This window comes from Prunus persica, chromosome G4 (genome assembly GCF_000346465.2).
Source record: "Prunus persica cultivar Lovell chromosome G4, Prunus_persica_NCBIv2, whole genome shotgun sequence".
NCBI lineage: Eukaryota > Viridiplantae > Streptophyta > Magnoliopsida > Rosales > Rosaceae > Prunus > Prunus persica.
In genome coordinates, this window is record NC_034012.1 from 4628894 (window position 1) to 4653932 (window position 25039).

The following is a 25039-nucleotide window of genomic DNA, read 5'->3' on the forward strand; positions in this document are numbered from 1 at the left end:
AGTATTTACTGGTTTGAACCAGGTTTCCTCCGTCGTTGCGCCGCCACCTAAACCCGGTGAAACAGGTGAGGGTTCTTCCTCTTTTTACTTGTTCTAGCTGTCTGTTGCATAGCATTGGATCGATTTTGAGTTTGGGAAACCGATTTTGGAATCTAGGTTTTGGCCGGATTTCAAAGTGAAATTCTGGCCGGTTGCCGTCCAAATTGGACCTCCTTGTAGTTGAATGAAATGATCCTTGCCTCGAGTAGTATCTAGGGTAGGAAGGGTGAGTGGTGGTGTGGAATTGTTCCGTCGCAAAAAATTACTCTACACACCCACGCGCTGCCGGCGCGTGTGGCGGCATGTGGGCAAGGGTGGTGAAGTCACGTTTTGACATGTCGTAATCCTCACGTTGTCACGAATACGTAAGTGTGCTCGGATTCCAATTCGTGTGTCGTTTGACTATCGAACGGATTTCGTATATTGTGCATTATTCGGGTTCGATAGGTTCTGACCGTTGGATCGTTTTCAAATTAAAATATGTTGATCAAGGCACTCCTAGAATCGTGTAGGATTTCGCGGATCGTGAATCGGAGCCTCGGATGTTCCGATTCAATAATTCAAAGTTTGCGAGTTAGCGATAACCATCCAATTGTGAGAGATCCGATAGTCCCTTTCGAATCACATCTGCAAGACGTAATTCCTAAACCCATAGTCGGACCTTAGGATATCCCGTTCTATGTACACGCACCGGGAACTTGGGGATTTAAGTATTTAATTTGTGATTTTTCGTTTTGAAGTGATTCTATATTAATTAAGGGTTCGTATCTCGAAATAGGTGCTCCGATTGATCGTACACAGCAGGCGGGACCCTCGCAAGGTCGGGCAGCTTGGGACTATTTGTGAGTGGACTTTTTTTTCAATCATACGCATGATTTTCTTGATGAAAGATTTATGCATAATGTTTTAAATGGTATATTGGATATATTAATATTCAAATGTTGAATTTGATGTTCGTATAGCACTTTGGCAATATATTGTGGGTTTGACATATTTGAGTATCGAGAGTATGTTTGTATGAATTTTGGGAAATTCTATATATATTGTCTATATGTGGGGTATGTGGGTTGTTGAGGTGAGATTGTGAAAGGATTTGAGTATGAGGGGTTGTTGAGAGAAGATGTATGATTACACTATGTAAGTATCATCCCCAGTTACTAGGCTTCCCACACGTGGCATTGGAATTTCCGGCGTGTGGGAAGAACATGTTGTTATTAGTCTCACACGTGGCATTGGAATTTCCGGCGTGTGAGACACTTCCCATATGTGGCTTTGGAATTTCTGACGTATGGGAACATTATGTATATTGCTTAGGATCATTACACATGGCGTTGAAATTTTCGGTGTGTGATGATGTAGTATGCGCGCGTAGAACTTAGTATTGGAGCTACACATGGCGTTGGATGTTCTGGTGTGTGAGCTATGGAGTTTCGTCCCCCGGTTAGACCGCTCATCCCTAGACGCAGGATAGCACATGAAAATTATGCGGGCTATTTAAACAATCCCCCGGTTGGATTGTTTCCTCGGTACCTAAGTAGTGTGAGAAGATTATGACATATCTATAATTATATATTTATATATAGGTGTGAGTGTAAAGCAATTAGAGTATATGTAGTGGGTTGGTAAGAACAGTTTTAAGTGTGGGAATGAAGTTTATGGATTGACTGATTTTGGGTTTTAAAGGGTTTCAGAGAAGAATGTGCTTGATTTTTAAATATGAATTACGAACTTGCATGTCTTGAGCATTATTTTTACACGGTGGGGTTATTATGTTGTTTTAAATGCAAACTTTGTTTTTGTCCACTCACATGTTTCTGTTTTGCGCCCCCCAGACAGTAGTCACTCCAGGAAGGTTGCAAGCGGTGTTCGAAGGCCGAACCATTTACATCAATAGATTAGGCTTCGAGTAATTTCTTTTTACTCACTGGATGTTCTTGTAAACTAAATTCAGTAGATGCTCTGTTATTGCCCATGTTAGGTTCTTACTTGAGGCCGGAGGCCATTTTGTGTGTATGGTTGTATGTTGAAAGCATGCTGCTGGTTGGGTTTATATTATGTATATTATGCAAGTTGATTTTTGTTGGGATTGTTCAATTTACAGGGGAGACTGCCAAAATTTTGGTAGAGAGTCTCGGTTTTTAGTAAGTGGCCCCGATATCGGGGTGATGTCGGTAATTAGACGGGATTCGTCCCGGTTTTCGAAGAATTCTGGGGCGGATCCTGTCAATTAGTTTGGGCTATTTGGCATTTCACTTAGATTGGTGAGCTTATTAGCTCCACAACATAATTTGATTTTGGGTAGCTCTTGGCTCCCTTAGGCCATCTCCAACCTATATACTTTAAATGGGTGTAAATTTGAGATGGGCGGAATTCCAATATAGGTTTTGTTTGGACGGAAATTTTTTGTGAGCCCCAACTCAGGCGGCACATAGCCCACACGAAGAGTAAAAATGGAGTGAGCCCCATGTGCAAGAAAGTTTCTGCTCTCCCTTTGCTTCCTTATGACAAGTGGCAACTCACTATTTGTAGTTGTTGTTTCTTTCTTTCTTTCTTTTTTTTTTTATATTAAACTTGCAACTTAAAGTTGCTCCGGAAAAAAAAAAAAATTTAAGTTGATGTGCGTTTTTCTTTTTTTTTCTTTTGTTTTACTTAATAGTGAAATTATATTATGTTTTGAATTTTGAATTTTTTAAGGTTAAAATGTTCAGAAAATTAAATGACGAATGTTGAAACAAAAATAATATCAAGAAAAATCGACGACAAAAAAAAATAATAATTAAAGGTTAACCATTTGTAAACAATTTAAATAAAGCTGCAGACTCAAATTATGAGTATGCGATGTTGAAAAAAAAACAATTTGATTCCTAAAAGTATATAAATAGTTGTATTTTGAAGGATAAAAATTTGAGTTTAGCCTCAACATGATTGGAGATGGTCTTGATTGGGAATCCTCTTGGTTAACTCCCATCACCTTTAGTTGATTAGCTTATTAGTTTAGGTTGCTAGCTTCTACCTTAGATTTGGGTAGCTTGTCTGCTTATAGACATTGTTTGCCGACTTAGACAATCTCTCCAATATTCGCAGCCACAAATGTTATTCTCTCCAATATTCGCAGCCACAAATGTTGACTTGCTCTAGAATCATCCACAATCTTCAATTATGTTTGTGGATATTTGTCTAACCTACGCTATCCCACCGCCATGGAACTTCTTCATTGTAAGCTATTGATTTTTCTAGAAGTCTTCAATTACGTCTACTGCAACTAATAATGCGACTTTTTATTTTTTTATTTAAAACAAGTAATACTGCAACTAAATGTGTACAATTTTATATGTGCTCAACTAAAAGTCACAATCACTGTGGTAACCCCGCTCAACAAATAAGGATTTCTTGAACTTAATGAAACTAATGACCAAAAACTACAACTGAGAAAGACAGCGATGACATAGATCATATGATTCAACCTGCGATTAATGAAATCTTTGGCGTCTTCAACTCTAAAATATAACTTTCGAGAAGACTTTGAACTTGTACAGAACTAGGCTTTCAGTCTCTGACGTATTCTCTAGCGCATTTTTTTTATTTGCAAAGGTTATTTGTTTGCCTTAACTGAAAAAGAAAGGATAAAGTTTGAGCATTGACTTTGTCTGAAATACTGTACCAATTTGGACTCATACTTTTCCACGTCATAGTAGATATATTATATATATAGCTAATAGCCTATGCAATTCACACTTCAAACTGCACAGAGGAAATGAATATGGAGATATTCAAACTACTTCCAATACTTTTCATCTTTATCAACCCTGTTTGGTCCATAACTTCAAATTCAGCTACAGAAAGCTTTCTTCAATGTTTTACCTCCCACATACAGAATCTCAAATCAAGTAGCAAAATCATTCTCATCAAAAACAGTTCTGCTTATGCCTCAGTCGTGCAATCTTCCATACAAAACCTCAGATTCTTGAACACTTCAATATCAAAACCAGAAGCTATAATCTATCCCTTTCATGACTCTCATGTTCAAGCAGCTGTAATTTGCTCCAAGACAAACGGCATCCTAATCAGAATCCGAAGCGGGGGCCATGACTACGAGGGCCAATCTTATGTATCCAGAGCTCCTTTTGTCATCATTGATCTTTCCAATCTTCGGTCTATTGATGTTGACATAGAAAATGAGAGTGCTTGGGTTGAATCCGGTGCTACTTTTGGAGAGTTGTATTACAGAATTGCAGAAAAAAGTAAGGCTTATGGATTTCCAGCAGGGTCATGTCCTACTATGGGTGTGGGGGGGCATATTAGTGGAGGTGGATTTGGTACCTTGTTCAGGAAGTATGGTCTGGCAGCTGACAATGTCCTTGATGCTAAAATTGTCGACGTTAATGGCAGAGTTCTTGACAGAAAATCCATGGGAGAAGAACTCTTTTGGGCTATTAGAGGAGGGGGAGGTTCAAGCTTCGGAGTCATTGTGGCATGGAAACTTAGGTTGGTTCCTGTCCCTCCATCTGTAACAGTTTTCTCAATTTCAAAGACCACAGAACAAGGTGCAACCAAACTTTTTTCTAAATGGCAAAACATTGCAGACAAGTTTCATGAAGACCTTTTCCTACATACAGTCATAGGTGTTGAAGATAAAGCTGGCACAAATGGTGGCAAAACTATTGTTATTGAATTCAGTTCATTGTTTCTTGGGCCGGTGGAGAAACTTCTCCTTTTGATGCAGGACAATTTTCCAGAGTTAAGTGTAGCCCGCAGCGATTGCACTGAAATGAGTTGGATCGAGTCTGTTCTTTACTTTGCTAGCATCTCAATAAACGAATCAGAAGCTTTGCTCAATAGGACTCAACAATCTAAGAGCTTCTTCAAAGCAAAATCAGACTATGTCAATGAACCTATTTCAGAAGCTGGCTTGGAAGGTTTATGGCAAAACCTAATTGAAGTAGGGGCTTACCTCATATTGACACCTTATGGCGGAAAAATGAGTGAGATTTCCAATTCAGAAATTCCTTTCCCACACAGAAGTGGAAATCTATTCAAAATCCAGTATATGGTCACTTGGGATAATGAGAAGGAAACTGAGAAACATATTGGCATGATGAGAAAGCTGTATGCCTACATGGCACCATATGTTTCAAAGTCCCCAAGAGCTGCCTATTTGAACTACAAGGATCTTGACTTGGGGAGGAACAAGGATGCTAATACAAGCTATGCACAAGCAAGCATTTGGGGTTTGAGTTACTTCAAGAATAACTTCAGGAGACTTGCTCAAGTGAAGACCTTAGTTGATCCTGGTAACTTCTTCAGGGATGAACAAAGCATCCCTGTGTATCCATCTAGGAAGAAATAGAGCTTCAACAATCAATACATGATAATATTAGCAATCCCAATTGCCTACAATGAATAAAGTTTGGAACTATCTTCAAACCCATTTTTCTGTTATTGTGATATTGTTCATATCATAGTTTCCCTTGTCCTTTTTTCCCCCCTCGATTTTCTTTGTATTATGATGTGAATTATGATGTTTTGGCCCCACTTGCCTTTCTTAAATTGCGTGTGCATTCATATACCGACAAGGTGTTTTTTTCTTTTTTGGGTCAAATACCAACAAGATTATATAAAATAAAAAATGTTAGCACACTTTTCCTTCCACCTTCTTGACTTTTCTTCTCCCAACTCAAACTCCCTACCACCCACATGCGTCCCCTATTTTTTCACTCTCTCATCCCTCTTCATACATCATTTCTTCCCATGAGTGCTAGTGCTGCTTGGTTTTATATAACCCATGTGAAAACAACAACAAAATCACACTGAAGCACATAATTCAAACCACCACAATAGCTCTCGATTTGTTCAATTGGGTCGGTGGTGGCTATTACGGTTCGATAGATTGGGTGGTGACGGTGGAGGGAGGCTATGGTGGAGGTTATGGCATTGAGCAGTTTGATTCAAGCCAAGGATCTGACTGTGGTCAAGGCTGGCCTTGGAGTCGGAGTGGGTTATCTCCAGAGAAGGCCAGAAGTTATGGAGGTTGGTATAGGAGTTATGGGTCATCTCCAGAGAAGGCCAGAAAACTTGCCTTAGTAGGAAATAAGAGAGAGAGGAGAGGCGATACTGAAGGAAACGAGAGAGAAAGAGGACTCAGGACTCGCTTGTTCTATATAGAGTGGGTGTTATTTTGCGAACCCCTTTTCAGCCTCGCAATATTAGAATAGCGAGTGAGGTGTTTTTTTTACTGTTGATAGAATTGATTCATGCTCATCCAAAAGCTGATGATATTTCACAAATGATATATAGTTCTTTTGTTTTTATATTGTGGGGTTAAATTGTCCTCCATTGGTACAAATTTGTACATTGCAATAATGTTGTATGGCTGGCTCGTCATCCACCGGATCCTATGTGGCCCCGTCTCATGTGCATGCGTATTAGGAGAGATGATTTTTTGTGTGCAACTTTGAATACTAATACTAATCTCTCAATGGTGTATGAATAAAGGAAAAACAAAAAAATAAAGCTCTCCTAATACGTGAGTATGTGAAAATATTTGGTGGTGGTTGTATAGGATACTTCTTCTCTTATTCTCTGTAAGGAAGCATTCTTACTTCTTACAAATCACAATTTGATTGGCAAAATACATATCAAACTGTAATTGATAAAAAAGTATGAGCTCCTTCTTCCAGAAAAGGAGAGAAGTATTTCCCTTGTTAAAATTGATGAAAATATAATGGTGATTGGACCACAAGATAAAGTGGCTTCGCTTGACCAAGACTTCCTTGATAGATACAGTTTTTTCAGATTAGTAATAGTGACGAAGACTCGAGTCACAATCACAGGCCAAAGTTGCTCACTACTAAAAAGTGTGAATAATAATATTTAACCCACTAGAAAGATGCATGCATTGTCGTGGATAATAAAGATGGAATTTGAAAGCTGCATCTGGCTGCTGTTTAGACTGGTAGTTCTGTTAATGTAATATTTTCCACTCCAATTTATTATTTATGGAATGCATAGTCAAAACGACCAAAATCGAAGCTCGGTAATTTAGCATAACAATAAGACTAGAGACATCAATTATTTTCATGAAATGATTGACTTCTATTCATGGATTGAACCATTCACAACATATAAGTAAAGGAATTACTAAGCAAATTATGGATGGTGCATCGCCCTAAGTTGCACATATATGTTTACAAAACAACTTGCAATACATGATGACCTCGTACATCACACCAGTCATATATAGCGTTACTGACTTGGATAGCAAATGTTGCAACCAAGTTTTTCTTTGTTGACAATTCATCTTGACTGGACCAACTAATGCTGGAGATAGAGAATTCACTTATGCTTATCTCATCTTGACTGGACCAACTAATGCTGGACAAGTAAAAGGACTTTAGATGCTTATCTTATCTACTTTTTGAGTGAGCATGTGACATACATTGGACATTAACACATGAGGGTCCTCCTCAATCGGAATAAATTTGTCTGTTGCAATAATGTTGTTGCATGCAGTCTATGTCTGGGTCATCTCCATGTAACAGCCATATAATTGAGTCCCACCCAAAATTCCAATTATAAGGACATGGATGCATATACATGCATAGATGCATGCATGGTCCAATTCAATCCTTTTACAGCTTTTTCAGATATTAGTCATGATCATGAAGCACCCAAGACACATCACCTAGTCTTTTGGAGGGATTATTTTTTTTTTTTTTTTTTTTTTTTAAAAAAAGTATTTTTGATTGGGAGAATAGGGTGGTTTCGAGAGAGAAGAGAGAAAAAAGAGTTTTGCATAATACGCCTACTCTTTCCTTGTAAGGCCATGCCTGAATTCCTTGCACAACCAGTGTTGTAGTGTTTAAGTTGTGAGTAAAGAAACTGCTAGCAGGCCTGGCCTGCCTTGATCAATGTATGCATATATTTAGTACTTATTTATGTATTCATTAATGTAATTTTTTCCACCCCAAGTCTAACGCTGCTGTTGCTTCTTGGAATGTGATTTAGCACAAGGAGTCAACTTTTCCCAGAAGTTCATTCACCAAATTATTGTTTTTAGTTTCTATCCATGGATTGAATTTAGAGTTATGTAGGTACAACTTCTTTTACATTCTAGTTTTAGAAAATGAATGGAGACATAGATTAAGAGATTTTGGCACAGCAGCAGTAGACGAGGTAGGAGCAGAGTCCAATGACAGGGGACTACAGTCAAATAAAACAACAAAAGTGAACATAGCTTTAGAGATTTTTTCTATACCATGGAAGAACATTGAAAGAAAATGCATTGTTGAAATTTTTTAATCATTTAAATTATTTAAATTATTTGCATTCTTTGATTTCCCCATCCTATTTCGATGTAATCCTTTCCTTAATTTTGTTGCATAACTGGTATGGGATTGTTTGGTTCCGCATGGAACTCTAATGTAGGATCTTGTCTCCAGTCACCAGGCTCTTCATCTGGACTTGAAAAGGGGAAATAATGCATTGTTGTTGAACTTGCTTCCAAATGTCTTTCTTTGTTTCCCCTCAGATCTTTTTGCTGGGATACCTGCTTGAATCTGAGGTTTTTTGTAACTTAAATGCATTTTAGATTTTTTCAAGGAGCTTCCCCAGTTTTGAGCAATCTACATGGCATAGATTGGGAAATCAAACTGGAGGTATTGACTTGTCAGAGAGAGAGTTTATGCCTGAAAAGGACTCTGTTTTTATGTCTTTTTTTTTTTTTTTTTCTTTTTTGGTGAAAGTTTTTATGTTTTTATGTCTTTTTTTTTGTGTGAAAGTTTTTTTAGCTTTCTGTTTATCAGTTGTGGTAGCTTGGTTTGTTTCTCTTTTTCCTTCTCTATTGGCCTGGGTTGCTGTTCTGTTTTCCTGGGGTTGTTTGGGCCAATTGGGTGGTATCTGATTGTGATTGTTGTTTGGCTTGGACAGGTATTGATCACATTTCCTGTACTTCTCTGCATTGAACTTGCTTCATTTTTTATCCTATTAATGTCTTATACGGTTAGTGGCTTCTATTTATGCCTTGAGTTAATAGCATTGAGTAGTGACTATCGCTTCATTCTTATTGGCCTCTAAACTACCACCTCTTTGATTGAGCCTTGAGGGGATTGATTGTTAAAGGTCTTTCTTCTCTGTTTCATAATTTATTTTCTTTAATTTAACTTTTCTCTTACTGTAGTTCATCCTCAAACTTAGAGAAAGAAAATAATATAGTTTTTTGGAGTTTGATTACTATTTTAGTGTAAAATTGTTCCGTATTAAATTAATGTTTATAATTTTACTTGTGAGTAAGAGAAAAATTGCTATTTAATTTGGGTATAAAAAAATAAAATGGTGCCAACTATGGCGAGGAAGACCAGTATTTCCTCATTGTAGGTCACTCGCAATGTGTCAATTTTATAGCGTCAAAACTACAAATTTCCTCGCCAAAATATGAGAAAGGGATTGCTCACTGTAACACACATTAAGCGACGAATGTATCTTTTGTCGCAGTACTCTTATTTTTTCTGTTATTCATTTTGAAAAATTGTTAAAATAAAATTATTAATGATGATATTTTTACTTTAGCGAGGAATTGTTTAACTCGTTGTTGGTCGATTGTAAATTTATGGCGAGAAATTAAATGACATGTAACGAGGAAATATATCCTCGCTACAGATTTTAAGCAAGGAAAAGTACAAGTTGTCACAAACACGTATCAGCCAGGAACTGAGAAATTTCCTCCTCATAGGCTACTACGACGGGCCATCAGCAATGACTGGGAATTATTTCCTCGCGAAACATGTACAACGAGGAAATGCTAACTTGTAGCTAAGAAATGTTTCCTAGCAAAAGAGCTTATTTGTTGTAGTGATTTATCCTTCAGATACCCCGTCATTGAAGTTTTCATGTTCCATGAATAGTACGTACTTCACAAAAACTCTAAATAATATATATTGTGTGAAATGTTGCACAAAGTAGACATACTTTACTTGAAAATATAGAGAGATTTGTAAATATAATAAATCCATGATTTTTACATTTATCACAAAATAAGAACTTTTAGAACACATTACATAACCCACTCACTATGATAAGTATGAAATATTGCAAGACAAACACACAAGAATGGTGTCATCTTTCACCTAAAGAAATAATCTCATACTAATCTTAAGATTTCATAATATTTAAGTCTTCGTAATAAATATCAAATAAGGAAAAGCCATATTAACAAAGAATTAATATGTAGTATAAATAATTCTTTAAAATTATATATATATTTCTGTGTTCTTGTGAGAACCTATTTTAATATATATATATATATATATAGACAAGCAAAGAATACAGAAATTCTGTAAACACGGCAAAAGCAAAGCAAACCCTACCCTAAAAATTGGATAAGACACAGCAAAGACAAAGACAAAGGAAGGCAAGAGAAAAGGCAAGGTCAACGGTGAGAGCAAAGCAACGACAACAACATTGAGAATTGTAGCGGAAAATGGCAACAACAAATTCTTCCATATCAATTTTAGCTAATTCATGCAGACACGACTTCTCTTCACTCCCTTGCTCTCCCTGAAAAGAAGGGTTGTCGGAGTCAAGAAATATGCAATATCTTTATGAGAAAGAGAAAACAAATCATTTTCACTCCCTCTCCCCCCCTTGAAAAGGAGGGAAGAAGAGCACTTAAATTGCAAAGAGAGCGCAAATACATGTCACAAGAAAAAATAAAATGAACCTAATATTCTTCAACAGTATATGGAAACCTTGCAAGTTGCAATATAAACCTCATGCTGTTTACGACATACAAGATTTAATTTGAAGTTGATGTTTTTCTTCTTTATGGAATGTAGAGTAAAAAAAAAAAAAAACAACCAAAATATTAGAAGATTTTCAAAAACTATCTGAAATTAATTAACCCAAAAACCATATGATTAATAAAAATTCTTGGTCATCTAAAACAAGAAAAAAACCGCAAGTATATGATACAAGCACTCAAAAACACACGTAAAAAAAAGCTGGATATCCAAGTTACTTGGAATGTTACAATATATTTGGTGCACTAAATTACCATCCATACATACGTACATGACCAGCCGCAGTAGAAGGTGGGAGGGAAATCAAGGGTCATCGTTTAACTTCCAGCGTTGGCATTTGGAGACTTCTACCAAGTCCTCCGCTGAAAGAACAAAGCCTTCTACGTTTGTTTGACATTGCACATTTTCGGAGCAGATAGGATGACTGTGAATCCCAGATTGGTTGGACGACCACGTCAGAAGCTCTTGTCCATAAACATCACCTTTCCCAAGGAGCTTGGTGATCATTGATGGAGATGGGGATGGGGCAGCACCAGAATCTTTTGTTGTTTCGTCACCACGTGTATGTTTGTAGGTTAATACAGTGCCTTCTATAATGAGAAGCATGCGATTAATTGGGTGATCCATTTGAAATATGATGTGATCCGCTTTGTAAGTCACTAGCTTCAGATAGTCGCACATCATTTTCAGCACTTTGTCATCCATAAGTTTAAGAAGTGGTTCCTGTATTTAAAATTTATCGATATTTAAACACAAAGCAAGATTCATTCATCCATATATATATAACTTGGATTTTTAAGCAAGATTCATTCATCTATATATATATATATATATATATATATATAACTTGGCTTTTTAAGTGCTATATTCCTGAATTTTGTACCTTAATTCTCAAAATAGCTTCCACTTTCGTTTGTAACAAAAGTTCTAGAGTAACTTCCGTTACTTTTTTCCATCATAATGAGGGGCAAATTGATTCTTTTAAGTGTAGTAATTTTTTTGTTTTCTAAATTAATTTAAATTTAAAAATTAAACAATAAAAAAAAACCAAAAGTAAACCCAATGCCCCACCACCAAGTACCATTATTCCCTCTCTCTCTCTCTCTCTTCCCCCAGCCCAACACCCACAATGTACCAACGGATGCGAAGGTTTTTGCTATTGAAAAATATTGAGTTTTTGTATTTAATCCCCCACTTCTCTTTATTTACTCTATATTCTAAGTTCATCTTAATTTTTAATTCAAATTTTCATAATTTTTAAAAAAACTCCACTATCTTCCCAAACTACCCCTAAATACACATCTAGCAGGAAAAAAAAAAACTTAAAGAATTTTGTAATTTCTACAGAGAAGGGGATTTACTCTCATATCTTATACTCAATTACAGGTTAGATTACTTTGCTTTTCCCAGCAGGAAACTTCGTAATTTTAGTATGGAATGCTTTTTTAAATTTTTTTTAAAATTTTAAATTTTAATAATCAAAGTTTGTTGTTATGGCATCCCTTCACATGGCTATAATTGTCTTAATGGTAATGGACACTGCAGTGACATAAAAAAATTCTAGCAACATAAATATTTTAAAAGGTTAAATTCTGCTAATGGACACCACTTCATTGACATATTTATTTATTCTTTGTTTAGGTTTCTGATCCTGCTCATCGTCCTTTACTCAAATTTCTTTTTCTTTGTGCATGTGAACCATATTGTGGCTCTATTAGATCAAGATATTCAAAGCTAAGATTAGGGTTTATGAAGAGAAGATGAGAGTGTAGTAGGTTTTTTGAATTGAAAGAGAAGAATAATTTTGCAATACGGTATGGAGGAGTTTGTGTTTTTCTATAACTTAATATATATGAAGAGCTGTGGGGCGTGTAGAGTGTGTGTATAGATGTACTAGAAATAAGTATTAAGTTGGATGACCTTTTTTTGTCTTTTTACACAATAATAAAATTTAAAAGTTTAATGATTTAAGTATTGGAATGAACAAAGCAAAGTGTGAAATTTAAATAGAAAAACTCAAAATATTTATATAGGCTCAATTCGATTGAAAAATAGTTATCTGGGTCATCAATGTCTTTGGTTTCTAGTTTCTTGCTCTTATATGTGATTGTTGAAACTACATTGTAGCTGATGTAATTTGGGGTTGTTTGTGTATGTTTGTTTGTAATGTAGTCATGGGGTTTTTTCATGCGTTTTTAAAGTGGGCATGGTGTGAGGGAGGAGTTTTGCGGAAATTTGGGGGTGGGATTCGGATTCTGGGTATAAAGTAATTAATTAATTGGGTTTTTTTTTGGTCGTCAGGTGGGGTAGTGATGGCAAAGAGGTTGGATAGGGTACGGAGGTGTGGGTTTCTGTCGAATAGAAGGGGAAGAGAGAGAGGGAGACATAAGGAGGAAAGAGCTAGTGGGTGGAGAACATATATCAGGTGGATTGGGTGGTTGAGAGAGAGAGAGTGAGCTGGGCTGGGCTGGGCTGTGGGGAGGGTGGGGGCTGCGAGGGAGAGGTGGTGGAGGCATCTGTCATTAACCCTGTTTTTTTTCCTTTTCCCTAAACACTCAAAAAGACCAATTTACACCTCATTTTGATGGGAAAAAGTAACGGAAGTTACTTCAGGACTTTTGTTACAAACGAAAGTGGAATTGCGGGACTGTGAAAGTCATTTTGAGTGTTGAGAGACTAAGGCTCAAGTTGATACAAAATTCAGGGACCATAACTCCTAATAAGCCTATATAACTTCAACGATACAAATTAATTCCTTGTAAATTGGACTAATGTCCTGGACTTACAAAAACTAGCTTGGACTCAATCCAGTCCTGAAATAAGTGATCGAAGGCCAAGGCAACTCATGTACTTCTTAGGTAAATTTTTCTTTTTAAATAAATAGTATAGATACAAATACTTTTGAGAGAGAGAGAGAGAGAGAGAGAGAGAGAGAGAGAAACATACCTGTGATAGAATTTTCAAGCAGAGTTCATACTTTAGAGATTTTTTCGTATAATCGGGAAGAACATTGAATATATTCTCCAGAACACCATCTTTATCCTCTTCCCATTTTTTATTTATGTTTTTCATGATTTCCTTCTTCATATCATCATGAATATCATTTTTCTTCATCCACGTTTCTATCACGTCCTTTTTTAAATCAATCTTCTGTCTTATTTCTTCCGATTTTGTGGTTCTCATCTGAATGAATGTCTGAAGGTACATTTCACCACAAATAGTAAATTAGAAGTGCATTTCAATGATCCGAACATCTAACTTTTAAGTATTCCTTCAAAGATCATTTATACAAAAAATCACTTGAATCCAAAGCCATTGACCACTCATTAATGGTTATCATTTTAGTGTTTTCTTGAAGCATTGTGTTCGTCTATTTTGTTAGTCAAAACTTGATGCCTTAATGGTCTTCAATGTCGATTTTTTTTTTTTTTTTTGGAATGATGATCTATGGATGAAGGCTTGAAAAATATACAGTTTTGGTAATTAAAATAAAATTCTTAATGAACCCACAATGTTATCTCAAATAAAATTATTTATGGGATCCATCAATAAAAGGGGATATATATTGACATAAGATAGAGGTTGGACCCGAAGTTGAAGGGAAATAATTGAAAGCAAATTAAATAGATATCTGAGAGAGAGATTTATTACTAACCTGAACATTTCCAATGAGATATATAAATAATAGCAAGCCAGTGATAGAAATTAGAATTGCAAACAAGTTTTCCCACAAATAACTACTTGTTGTGAGATTCGTGCCAAAGTTGCTGCAAAAAATAAGTAAAGGACCAAGCAAAATGTGAGATACTAATGAATGGCCGAAGAAAGTAGTTATAAAGCAACACTTGTTTGGTTCTCTTTCTTTCTTTCTTCTACTGTTTCTGTTAAGCTTTTGGTTGATCAGAAGAATTTAGGGTTCCTAGAAGGATCCTCCTTGTAAGTTCAGTTACCACATAAAAGAAGAAAGTAGTCATATTTAATATATATCATATACAATAGGAGTAATTAAGAAAATTTACAACCGTAATAAATTAAAACCGTTACTTTATTTACTTTGGAATAAAAATATCACAGCATATATATCATATACATGTTGTGTACAACCGCAATGTGCACAACATGCCGTATCAAGTGGCATAAAAATAAGACTAACAATGAAAAGTACTTTGGAATATGATATCTATTAATTTTAAAAGAGAAAAGGATAGGATATTTATGAAGACTTCTTTTGCTAGTTTTTTTTATCTTGTAGTATAAAAAATATTAATGTGATTAATATGGGATACCAAATAAAATGGTGAAACTCTTTCGCAAAAAATAAATAAATAAATAAATAAAATGATGAAATTTTAAAATAAATTTGCACATGCAAACCTTAAATTTCTCAGACCCCACCAAAAAGAGTAGCATAACTTGGTTGGAAATTGCATATGCTCCGTTTTACCAATTTTAATGGAATCAAGAAATATTCCATAATTAAACTGCGGATTACTGTCCGAAATACCACAAGATGTGTTTAACAAATTGATCATTGTGGTAGTGGTATTGTGATCATCATCACAATAAAAGGTACTTGTGCATTCCGTTTGTTTTCCACAAGCCGAATGCCAACATGAAATCTCTCGTTGAACGGAAAAGAAGTACCAAAAAGCTCCAATAACCTAAAATAGAACATAATTAATTCATGTATCTAAGCATTAATGATCGATATGATTATTAATTGAGAGAGAAATTGCTTTGTCACCTGCATTCACTCTACGTCATCAGTAGTCACTTTCCAATCATGGAGTTATTGTAAATGAGACGAAGATTCCTCAAGCATTTATCGATGAACAAAAATAAGTACGTACTAAAATAAAATAATATGGAAGTGAAACTTACATGGCTAGCAAGAATGTATAAAAACAAATTGAATATGGCTTTAACCCTTATTCCGGCAGTCCTTGTAAGTTCCTTAGATGATAAGATAATTCGATAAATCCTTGGCAAATACTGGCTCAGAAGAAGAAAATTGACAACCTTTCTCCGTTCTAAATATCCCGGCTCTCTCATTTCGAAAAAAAGGTACCCTACTAGAAGCTGGGCAAAATAATAATAGTAATGGGTTAGAAGTCCATATAATAATTAAAGCTCCCTAGCTCATAATTTACACCAAAAAATTGAATTTCTCTTATTACTTGTGGCATGGGAAAAACAGAGAGAAGGTCAGTCACCAAAGAACACCAATTCAACTCCCGAGCTAATATCACAGCAAATGGAATGATCTCCTCTCTTCTTATTAACGTTGCTTGCCAATCCAATTCCCATTGCTCCTTCCCTTGGTTGATAACCTCGTAGGCTTTATTAATACCTGGAATGATTTGATATCCAATATCCACCAAGAAAGTGATATCCGTGAGAGATCGCAAAATCAGAGCCACATTCCTCAACTTTTTGTCCATTCCAAGGCATTTGTTATCCTCATCGATGAATGGAATGTATAAGAACAAGGGATCTAGGGAAATTGCAATAACACATGAAATTACAATCATCTTGTTCCACAATGATGCTGAATGATCTTTGCATTCCCATTTCTTCTTTGTAAACAGTTCTCCAATTTGGGATGCGGGACATCGAGCCTGCCCCTCAACATTTTCCAAATTGTAAGGTTTACCTGGTGTGTCGCTGATTAAAAGAAAAATGCAATCAGAAAATTGAGATATAAGGCTAGGACTTAACAAATATAGAAATTAGAGTATATCTAACCAAAAATAAAAAAAACTGATATAAGTCTAGGACTTAAGTTTACCTGATGTATCCCAGATTGACTTCTTCGGGGGAAAATTTTGAAATTTTTGTATGTTACCATCCAATACATGTGAAAATATTCTTCAACTTACTGTACTGTTTTTTTTATGACATGTGGTTGAATGCATTGAAAATATTTTACATGTCCTATGTATATTAGATTGTACATCAACCCATGCAAAATTTACTCCTTTTTCTAGTGGTGCCAAACCAGCTATTAGCACTGTATTAACTCACTAACTACTTAACACTTAACTTTAAGGCATATAATTTAATTATTTGCTAATTGCTTTTCTATTGTGGCCTTGTGAAGAAAAAAAAGTGATATCATACAGGCACAAGTAAGGAAGAAAAAAAAAAAAAGATAAAGAGAAATAATAATCTTATGTTATTAAGCGGCTACATTTTGCAAAAACCAACCTTGCGATATTAGTCTGATGATCATCGTCTTCACGGCGCTGTGAAGACATAACTTAATCCTTCTTATACGGTCGATAGGATAGTTTAAACTATTATAGATCCCTCAATTTTCTGAAAGGGTCCTGAAAATAAAAAATGATATATGGAATTGCAAATAATTAGTAAAAGGCTTAATATCCATTCAAGTTATTTAATTTTTCAGTCACATTTGGTGCATAAAATCGAATTGAATTAACTAAATGTTTCCGGTTTATATAAATAGAGTAGCTCTACGTTTCTAAAATGACCACGATTCAAGCATATCAAGAGCATCCAGAAACTCCAGAAACATACAGAAGCCTTTGAACGTTGCACATATTTATTTCAGGAAATTAAGCTTGAATTGATAAATAAAATAAAATAAAAAACTTACCACGCTATTTACTGGACGCAATGGCAACACGATAAGAGAATAGGGATGATATTTATTTCCTTCTTTTTGTCCTTCATCAGATAAAGAGAGATGAGAAGAGAAGAAAATTTCATAGAACTATATATGTAAGAATGATCTGTGAGGAGAAAGAGTTCTTTTGCTATTCAAAAACAGCTGTGGGCTTACTTGGCAAGTTGGTGAAATTTATAAACAATGGCAATGACTTCTGTCGTTCACTGACCAAGACTTTGTTTTCTGACAAAAAACAAAAGAGTAAATTGATGTACATCCCCCAAACTAGGATCCAATTCAACTTAATTCCTGGATTAAAAAGTCAGTTAATTTAACACTTGAATTAATTAAATTGACCAATTTAGCCCTTGCAGTTAAGTTTTTCAAAATTTCATCCATTTCCCTTAATAATAAGAGTAAATTTGTAATTTGTAAATTTCATCCATTTTTCCCCAATGGACAGCAGAGGTGGGTTCTTTTCTGTATCAACAACTTCAAGTTCCATTCAAAAGGAACAAGCTTTTTAATTTGTAACCAATAGTACCAAAGAGGAAGGAGGAAGAAGAAGGAGGAACCTGAGCTACGCAAAGTGAGGAAGGGATGGGGAGAAAGAGTTTTTTTTTTTTTTTTTCTTTTCATTTTTCTATTTTCTAACTATTTAAGTTTTTTATAACAATTAAAAAAAAAATCAAATAGTAATCTGACTTTTTAGACAGAAAAATAAATGAAAATCGAAAAAATTAACGGCAAGGGTGAAATTGGTGATTTAATTAATTTGGGAACTAAAATGGCTGATTTTTGTATTCAGGGGTTAATTTCTATAAGGATCATAGTTCATGGAATAAAATGGCTGAAAATTCAAAGGAATATATATATATATATATAGACTTTGCTCTTGGACTGACCAAGACCTCTTTTACCAACCCTTCTTTTTGGACTGATTACTGACCAAGACCTCTTCGTTCACTTGATTCTTTCCAATTTACAAGGAAATCCAACTTTAGCCTATTTCTTCTACTTTTTTCTTCCTTATTTTCAGAAATAAAACTGGATTATTTATAACCAGAAGGGAAAAATGACAATTTTGATCCATGTGACTGTATCAAACAAGATATTTTATAATCTCAAGGCTTTCAATACCCTTGAAATCTCATATTGCTCCTGAAAGTCAAAGGAAACCACCTTGCTTAAAAAACCATGGTCCATTGTCCTATATGTATAATGTACCTACAAAAGGTTCCCCACATAAATGAAGAATCTCGCGAATCGCGACAACACACGACCTCGTGTATTGCATTCCAGTCATATCTCCATCGAATCTTTGTCACCAAAAAGAAAAAAAGGTGGGGTTTAGTGACACAGAAAGTAGTATGCCGATGTTGATGTATATCTTTACTAAAGGAAGTGCTAGCATGCCAAGTCAAGGCTATGTCTATGAGGATGGTGACTCCACTAGCAGAAAAATTCATTATTTCAAAGAAAAAAAAAAGGCATCAGAAGATAATGTAAAAGAAGAAACAAGTTGAGGAAAGGAAGAGAGATGAGACAAAGTAATGTGTCTTTTTCTGCTGGGTGGGTACAAGTGTAAAACAGGCAAATTCACGAGAGTGCTGCTCATCATCATGCATCATGATTCACCAGTCATATATGATTGGGTTGGAGGAAAAGGAAACACATGGTTCTCTTCTCCTCTTCCATTGAGCTCGTATCTTTGTTGACCATTGATCTTGACTGGACCAATGCTTGGAGATAGAATCCACTCATGCTTATCCAAAGCAGTGCCAAATTAATCTGTCTATTATTTTGCTCATATAATATAATATATCTTCCAAACAAAGCATCATCACGATCAGGAACGATCTTGCCTTTATTAGTGATGAAGACTCGAGTCACAATCCGGGCCAAAGCTGCATGCCACTGAAAAAAAGTGTGAGCATCTCTCTCAACGCAAGAAAAAAGAAAGGAATAAAGCTGCATGCCACTGAAAAAAAGTGTGAGTATCTCTCTCAACGCAAGAAAAAAGAAAGGAATAAGAACAAGAAGATAATGTAATAAAATAAAAGAAATAGACAGGTTGATTGAGGAAATAAACAGGCAGATTCACGAGGGTGCTCTGTTCATCATCATGATTCACGTCACGTGTCATATGATTGGCTTGCAATACCTCGGGGTCGCCTCTATTATTCGTTGGACGTCCATGACTGGCTTCGTGACATGGAACATGGAGATGAATGCATGCATCTCCATCCAGAGGCGGATACATCGAGGCGTAAGGGAGTGCAGCTGCACTTCTTTTCACTGGAAAAATCATTGTAGGTGCTTCAAATTGTTCCTTTGCTCAACTGATGTACAAATTACCTTATTTCCATTTTCAACATTTAAGTAAATATGTCTTTGTTCTTTTACTTTAATTTATTTTTATATTACTCCATTTACTTAAGTTTACAATGTAAATAAGGAAGTACCTCCATTTGGATTCAAATAAAAATACTAGAAAATCAAATTCCTACCAAATCAAAATATGAAAAATTGATTTTAGTGCAAAATACGATTTAGGCTAAAAATGATAGCTCATTAAGTCAATATATTCTTCATACTAAAATCCCATAAAATCAAGTTTTCTTATTTGATGTGTAAGGAATAAAAGCCGCTAAAAATTATCTTGAAAAAATGATTATTCCGAAAAACCATTTTTCATACTTAATCAATTTTGCACCTTCGCTAAAAAATTTCTGAGTCCGCCACTGTCTCCATCCATGGTTAGCTTACCTGCGCTCTCCGTTTGGTAATTAGGAAAGAATGTATGGAGATGGTAAATCAATTGCTTTTTTATTTTTTATAAGTTAATGCATGAGAAATAGTTGTCTGTCCGGCACATAGGAAAGTAGGGGGAAAGTGAAGCATTCCTCCCCATTTGGGTTTTGTTTTCTCTTTTCATAACAAAGTTTCGAAAAATGAGCCAACATTAAATGCATATTTTTCATGATCATTTTGTCCCTATTAACAATTTATAATTACATTATATCATTAAATGCATTCTTTTTTATTTGATTTCATATGGGTATAATTGAAAAATTAAACAAACTTTATTTTACATTTTTATACAAACCAAACATGTGTAAGAATGTGAAAGTAAAGAGTCCTACATTGGAAAGTTGATAAATCTAGCAAGGGCTTATAAGGAGTTGGGCTACTCCACCCATAACCGATTGGTTTTGGGGTGGAACCTCAACTTCCTTCATGGTATCAGAGCGGGTTGCTCACGTGTGAAAGTCCAAAGGCCACACGTGCTCCACGTCACCCAAAATGTGTTGTCCACGTGTTAGGCTTGAAATTCGCCACACATGTGGAGACGTGTGAGAATGTGAAGATAAAGAGTCTCACATTCTCACAACATGTGAGAGGAAATAAAGTGGTATTTCCTTTTTACTTTCCCAGCATTACCAAACAAGGGAAAAGAATCTTATATTTTCCATCTCTTAGGAAAGATATGGGATAATTGGTTTTTTGTGAATCTAGTTGTTGACTAGTTGTTGTTTTGCAGGTATTACATATTCATAGGCCTATAATAAAGTCTAGTCATATTGTTGCTCAGCTTCATACCAATTTTGGCTAATTGATTTACTTGTATCTGTGAACTGATTGTTTTTTTTTATAAATTTATGACTAGTTTAGTGACTAGTCATATTTCTGCTAGGTTCAGTCGATCGTTGTCATTGTCTGATCTGTTTGATTAGGAATTTGGATATGTGCATCTCTTGCTTGTTCATAGGTCTGTCATATTGTTACTAAGAACATTTAATCATTATTGTCTTAGATTTATCCATTGGGATTTTAGTTTGGTCCCTTCACCTAAATACCAATTTCATTATCCTCTTTCCTTCATTTTCCTTTTCCATAGATCTTGGTTTTGTTTTTGTTTTTATTGTTTTTGGATGCAGGTTTTTTTGGTTTGGGTGTTTTTTGCTTGGCTGTAATAAGAGTTGTCGGCTGTGCTATCTATCCCTGCAGAGGTGGAGGCATCGACATCGGTAGAGGTAGTAATGGTTGTTATATTGGTTAGTATGTGATGTGAAAACAAACACCGTGAAACACCATTGTTGTCATGATTTAGTTGCCACTTTTGGCCCACATATATAGGGTTTTGGCTCCAAATCAGTGTTTGGAGTTACAATAATAAAGGTTACAGGCTTGTGTGGGTTGGGGTTTAGCTGGTGCCGCACTAAGGATTTAGCCAGTATGGCGTTATGGATTTCTTCGGTTGTCGGAGAGGATGTGGAATGGCGTTCTTGTTTCTTGTTTTAAGTCTATTACTCTTTAGAAATTTGCTACATTTTTTTATTTTAATTCTCAGGAACTCCTTAGGAGTTTATTGTGTTTTGTATTCTAGTTTTTGGCTACAATATAAATTTGCCGTTACGCAGAGGAGATATATTGTTAGTTTGTGTACGAATCCTTCAAGATGCTAAATCAGGAGTTGAGTATTTGTTGGTCCAGTTGTAATTCTCTCCAAATAAAATCTACTTATTGTTGTGTTTGGTCATTGGTGTCGTACCCATTTTGGCTCTTTTGTGACTTTGTACTTTGATATGTTTCATCAATAATTGGCATTGCTTTTTCTCAACCCAAAAAAAAAAGAAGATATATATCATGAGAAAAAGGAAAAATATCAACAACAAAAAAGATTGTTAACATTCCTCTTATTCAGAAGCCAACTCAATCTTTATTTATTATTTTATTTCCGAAAGCACACAACAAATTTACAATAGCACACCACATGACTCCATTCTACAGTCTATTCTATTTTACACGGAACATTAATTACCAGGAAGAACAAGTGAACTAATTATCACCCATCTCGAAGAGTCGTTATTTGCATGCTGCTTCCGCACTCTCTGCACTACTAGAACCAACTAAGTTGCCGGTATCTTTGGGAGATGGAGAGATATCATCCTCTTCTCCTCCACTTGGATGTTGTGGCATGGTTCCAAGTAATTTTTGGAGCTCTCCGAGTACATCTTTCATAGAAAGCCTTTCCTCCCCTCTTGAATTCAAGCATTTTATTGTCAGCTCAGCAGCTTTTTTGATGACTTCATCAGAACATTTCTCCAATATTTCTTCATCAAGAGTTTGACGCAACGTACTCCCTTCAACTGAGCGAACAAAGAGTTTTACCTCTTTTTCCTCTGCCTTTAGGCCTGTTAACAGCTCCACTAGCACAAGTCCAAAGCTATAGACGTCGTCTCCTTTTTCCTTTTCAGAGGCTAAAATTGATGTTTCATTCTCATCTTCAAGAACCAGTGTTGAAGCTCCAAAGCCGGACAGTTTTGCCGTCAAATTCTTATCTAATAGTATATTAGCGGTTTTCACATCACGGTGTATGAAACGCGTGACAGCGGAGTGGTGCAAGTATGCTAGGGCGTCTGCCGTCTCGGCTGCTATTCTCAACCGCTGTGCCAATGTAAGGGGTGGTGATGGTTTTTTGCCATTTTTGTCGTGAATATTCTCATAAAGAGTGCCCTTGCACATGAACTCATAAACCAATATTGGTGTTGGGGTCTCTAAACAACAACCTATGAGTCTCACAACATGTGTATGGTTTATTTGATAAAGAGCAGTCATCTCTTTAACAAATTGGTTATGGGCGGCGGTAATTTGTTTTTGGTCAACTGGGTCGGTATTTTGGTTTGGGTCAATTGGAGCACTAACTGTTGATTTTTTTATGGCAACCACTTGTTTATCTAGTATTCCTTTGTAAACAATTCCATATCTTCCCTCACCAACTTTTTTTACTTTATCATAATTGTTCGTGGTGGCCTGAACGTCATTTTCAGTAAAGAATCTGGCTGTTTTCCCCAAACTAGCCATTTTTTTCTCTAAAAGTGCGCCACCATTAGCGTCAAAGTATTTTTGTTTGAGCTTTTCTACATGGCTTTTCCTCCGTTTCCTATATATCCAAAAAATTGCAACCAGTAAAACAGAGAAGCTCAATGACACGCCTGCAATAAATTGAAAACCATATATATGTTTTACTATTTTCTTTGAAAATAATCATGAATATCATATACTGCATGTGTGTTGAATATACTGCTTACAGGTAAATAACTAGCTCTAGTACTGTACATACCCAGCGAGATTTTCAAGCTTGTTTCTGAGGGAACTTCGATGCACGTAATCTGGTCTTGGTTGCGGTAGCCACGATCACAAGAACAAGAGTAATTTCCTTGTAGATTTGTGCACTGTCCATTCTTACAGGGGTTCGAAGCGCACTCATTAATATCTGAAATAAATAGTAAAACTCATATATCACAGATCCATCAAGAAGAATATCCTTAATTTTGAGCTTTAGTTAGCTGCAGTATATAATATATATATGTATGTATTTGTATACCTTGGCAACCATAGAGGTATGGGTTCCCTTCGAAGCCTTTCCTACACCGGCAAATGTAACCCATAGACCAGTTATGGCAGGTGGTATTTCCCTTGCATGCAAAAGTGTCGTGGTTTTGACTTGCAAGTTCACACGACTCCTCCTTAACCTGCCAAACAAGAACCAGGGGAAGCCGGCTTGTATTGCGAAGTTGTTGAAAGCTTGTAGTGTTGAATGTGAAATAGCCATGTTTCACAACGAAGGCGAAGCCGCAGGGGTTAAAGTCCCATACGTACCTATGCTTTTGATAGCTTTCCACCCTCAGAGTCAGGTTGTTCAGCCCAGGGGGGATCTTCGTTTCGCAACACCCCATGCCAGAGCAAGACTCGTTCTTGTCAATGGCGTAGCCACCAATTTTCTTTCGACATATGGAGACGCAGCCAGTTGTGTACCTTTGGTCGTCCCGGCCACCGAATAAGTACGCGTACGTGTCACAACCAACCACAAAGAACCTGTTTTTTTCTCCAGAGATGGTGTAAGGATTATACACCCTGAGCCCGCCGCTGCTTTGGTCTTCCTTTGGGAGTGGGATACCTTGCTTGTCATAACAATCTCTGTTTACTAACTGCAGTATATGCAGCTCACCCTCTTCAAGAGATATGTTGGCGACAAAGATACGGCTTTTCATCAATCGGGGTAATGTGGGCTCATTATTATTGGATTCTATGCAGGTGATGTTGAATTCTGGTCGGGAGTAACAACCGGCACCAATGCCAAATGGGTATGGAATTGTGACATTACCACATTTGGGTTTGCAGCCAGGCCGGGCCATAGCTGTTTCATCTTCTTCTCCTCCTTGTCTTGCGCTTGCTCTTGTTGTTGCTACAACACTTGTAGCTGCTGGTACAAGTACTGCTAGCAACATTATTGAAAGTCGCATAAGCATTCCATATTGAAAGGCCATATGTGTATACGCATGCACTGTATGTTATGTGTTAATTGTTTCCCTAAGGAAACTGAGGCAAAGCCTGGCCTATTATATAGATAGGAAATGCCTTTGCTTTACTAACCTATAATTATTATTTTTTGTCTGTTAACACTCATCTGTCCGTTTTATTTATTTTAATTAACGAGTGAGAAAAGATTCCAACTTGAAACCCTTTTTCGATAATATGAAAGTATGTGAAAATATTTGGTTGGCCTGGT

The 25039-nt window shown here is 36.0% G+C and overlaps 3 protein-coding genes across 6 annotated transcripts; 1 reads left to right on the plus strand and 2 right to left on the minus strand.

Moving 5' to 3' along the window:
* LOC18779116 (berberine bridge enzyme-like 26) lies at window positions 3683–5493 on the plus strand. The gene has a single exon (XM_020562908.1). The coding sequence runs from the start codon at window positions 3794–3796 to the stop codon at window positions 5384–5386; it is 1593 nt and encodes a 530-aa protein (XP_020418497.1). The 5' UTR covers window positions 3683–3793; the 3' UTR covers window positions 5387–5493.
* LOC18780174 (cyclic nucleotide-gated ion channel 1) lies at window positions 10382–17710 on the minus strand. 4 transcript variants are annotated; one of them, XM_020562904.1, is made up of 9 exons: window positions 17452–17630; window positions 17040–17161; window positions 16010–16496; window positions 15714–15911; window positions 15207–15493; window positions 14488–14599; window positions 13779–14027; window positions 11104–11555; window positions 10382–10590 (listed from the first exon to the last, which is right to left on the minus strand). In XM_020562904.1, the coding sequence occupies exons 2-8, from the start codon at window positions 17087–17089 to the stop codon at window positions 11136–11138; spliced, it is 1803 nt and encodes a 600-aa protein (XP_020418493.1). In that variant the 5' UTR covers window positions 17090–17161; window positions 17452–17630; the 3' UTR covers window positions 10382–10590; window positions 11104–11135. The 4 variants fall into 4 exon arrangements, with proteins under 4 accessions (XP_020418493.1, XP_020418492.1, XP_020418491.1 ...); XM_020562903.1 differs by lacking the exon at window positions 10382–10590 and adding an exon at window positions 17638–17710 and having other exon boundaries at window positions 10921–11555; window positions 17452–17522; XM_020562902.1 differs by lacking the exon at window positions 10382–10590 and having other exon boundaries at window positions 10921–11555.
* On the minus strand, window positions 22149–24904 carry LOC18778998 (wall-associated receptor kinase 2). The gene is made up of 3 exons (XM_020562900.1): window positions 23855–24904; window positions 23591–23743; window positions 22149–23462 (listed from the first exon to the last, which is right to left on the minus strand). Exons 1-3 carry the CDS (start codon window positions 24795–24797, stop codon window positions 22333–22335), a joined length of 2226 nt encoding a protein of 741 aa, XP_020418489.1. The 5' UTR covers window positions 24798–24904; the 3' UTR covers window positions 22149–22332.

Bases quoted from the DNA above. Each gene is read 5' to 3' on its own strand.
- LOC18778998 (XM_020562900.1), bottom strand. From the start codon at position 24,797: ATGGCCTTTCAATATGGAATGCTTATGCGACTTTCAATAATGTTGCTA. The intron at 23,744-23,854 runs GTATACAAATAC...TATTTATTTCAG, and splicing joins ATACCTCTATGGTTGCCAAG to ATATTAATGAGTGCGCTTCG. The intron at 23,463-23,590 runs GTATGTACAGTA...AATTTATTGCAG, and splicing joins AAGCTTGAAAATCTCGCTGG to GCGTGTCATTGAGCTTCTCT.
- LOC18779116 (XM_020562908.1), top strand. From the start codon at position 3,794: ATGAATATGGAGATATTCAAACTACTTCCAATACTTTTCATCTTTATC.
- LOC18780174 (XM_020562904.1), bottom strand. From the start codon at position 17,089: ATGTCTTCACAGCGCCGTGAAGACGATGATCATCAGACTAATATCGCA. The intron at 15,912-16,009 runs GTAATAAGAGAA...TATTTTGCCCAG, and splicing joins CTGTTTTTCCCATGCCACAA to CTTCTAGTAGGGTACCTTTT. The intron at 15,494-15,713 runs GTAAGTTTCACT...GTTCTATTTTAG, and splicing joins TATACATTCTTGCTAGCCAT to GTTATTGGAGCTTTTTGGTA.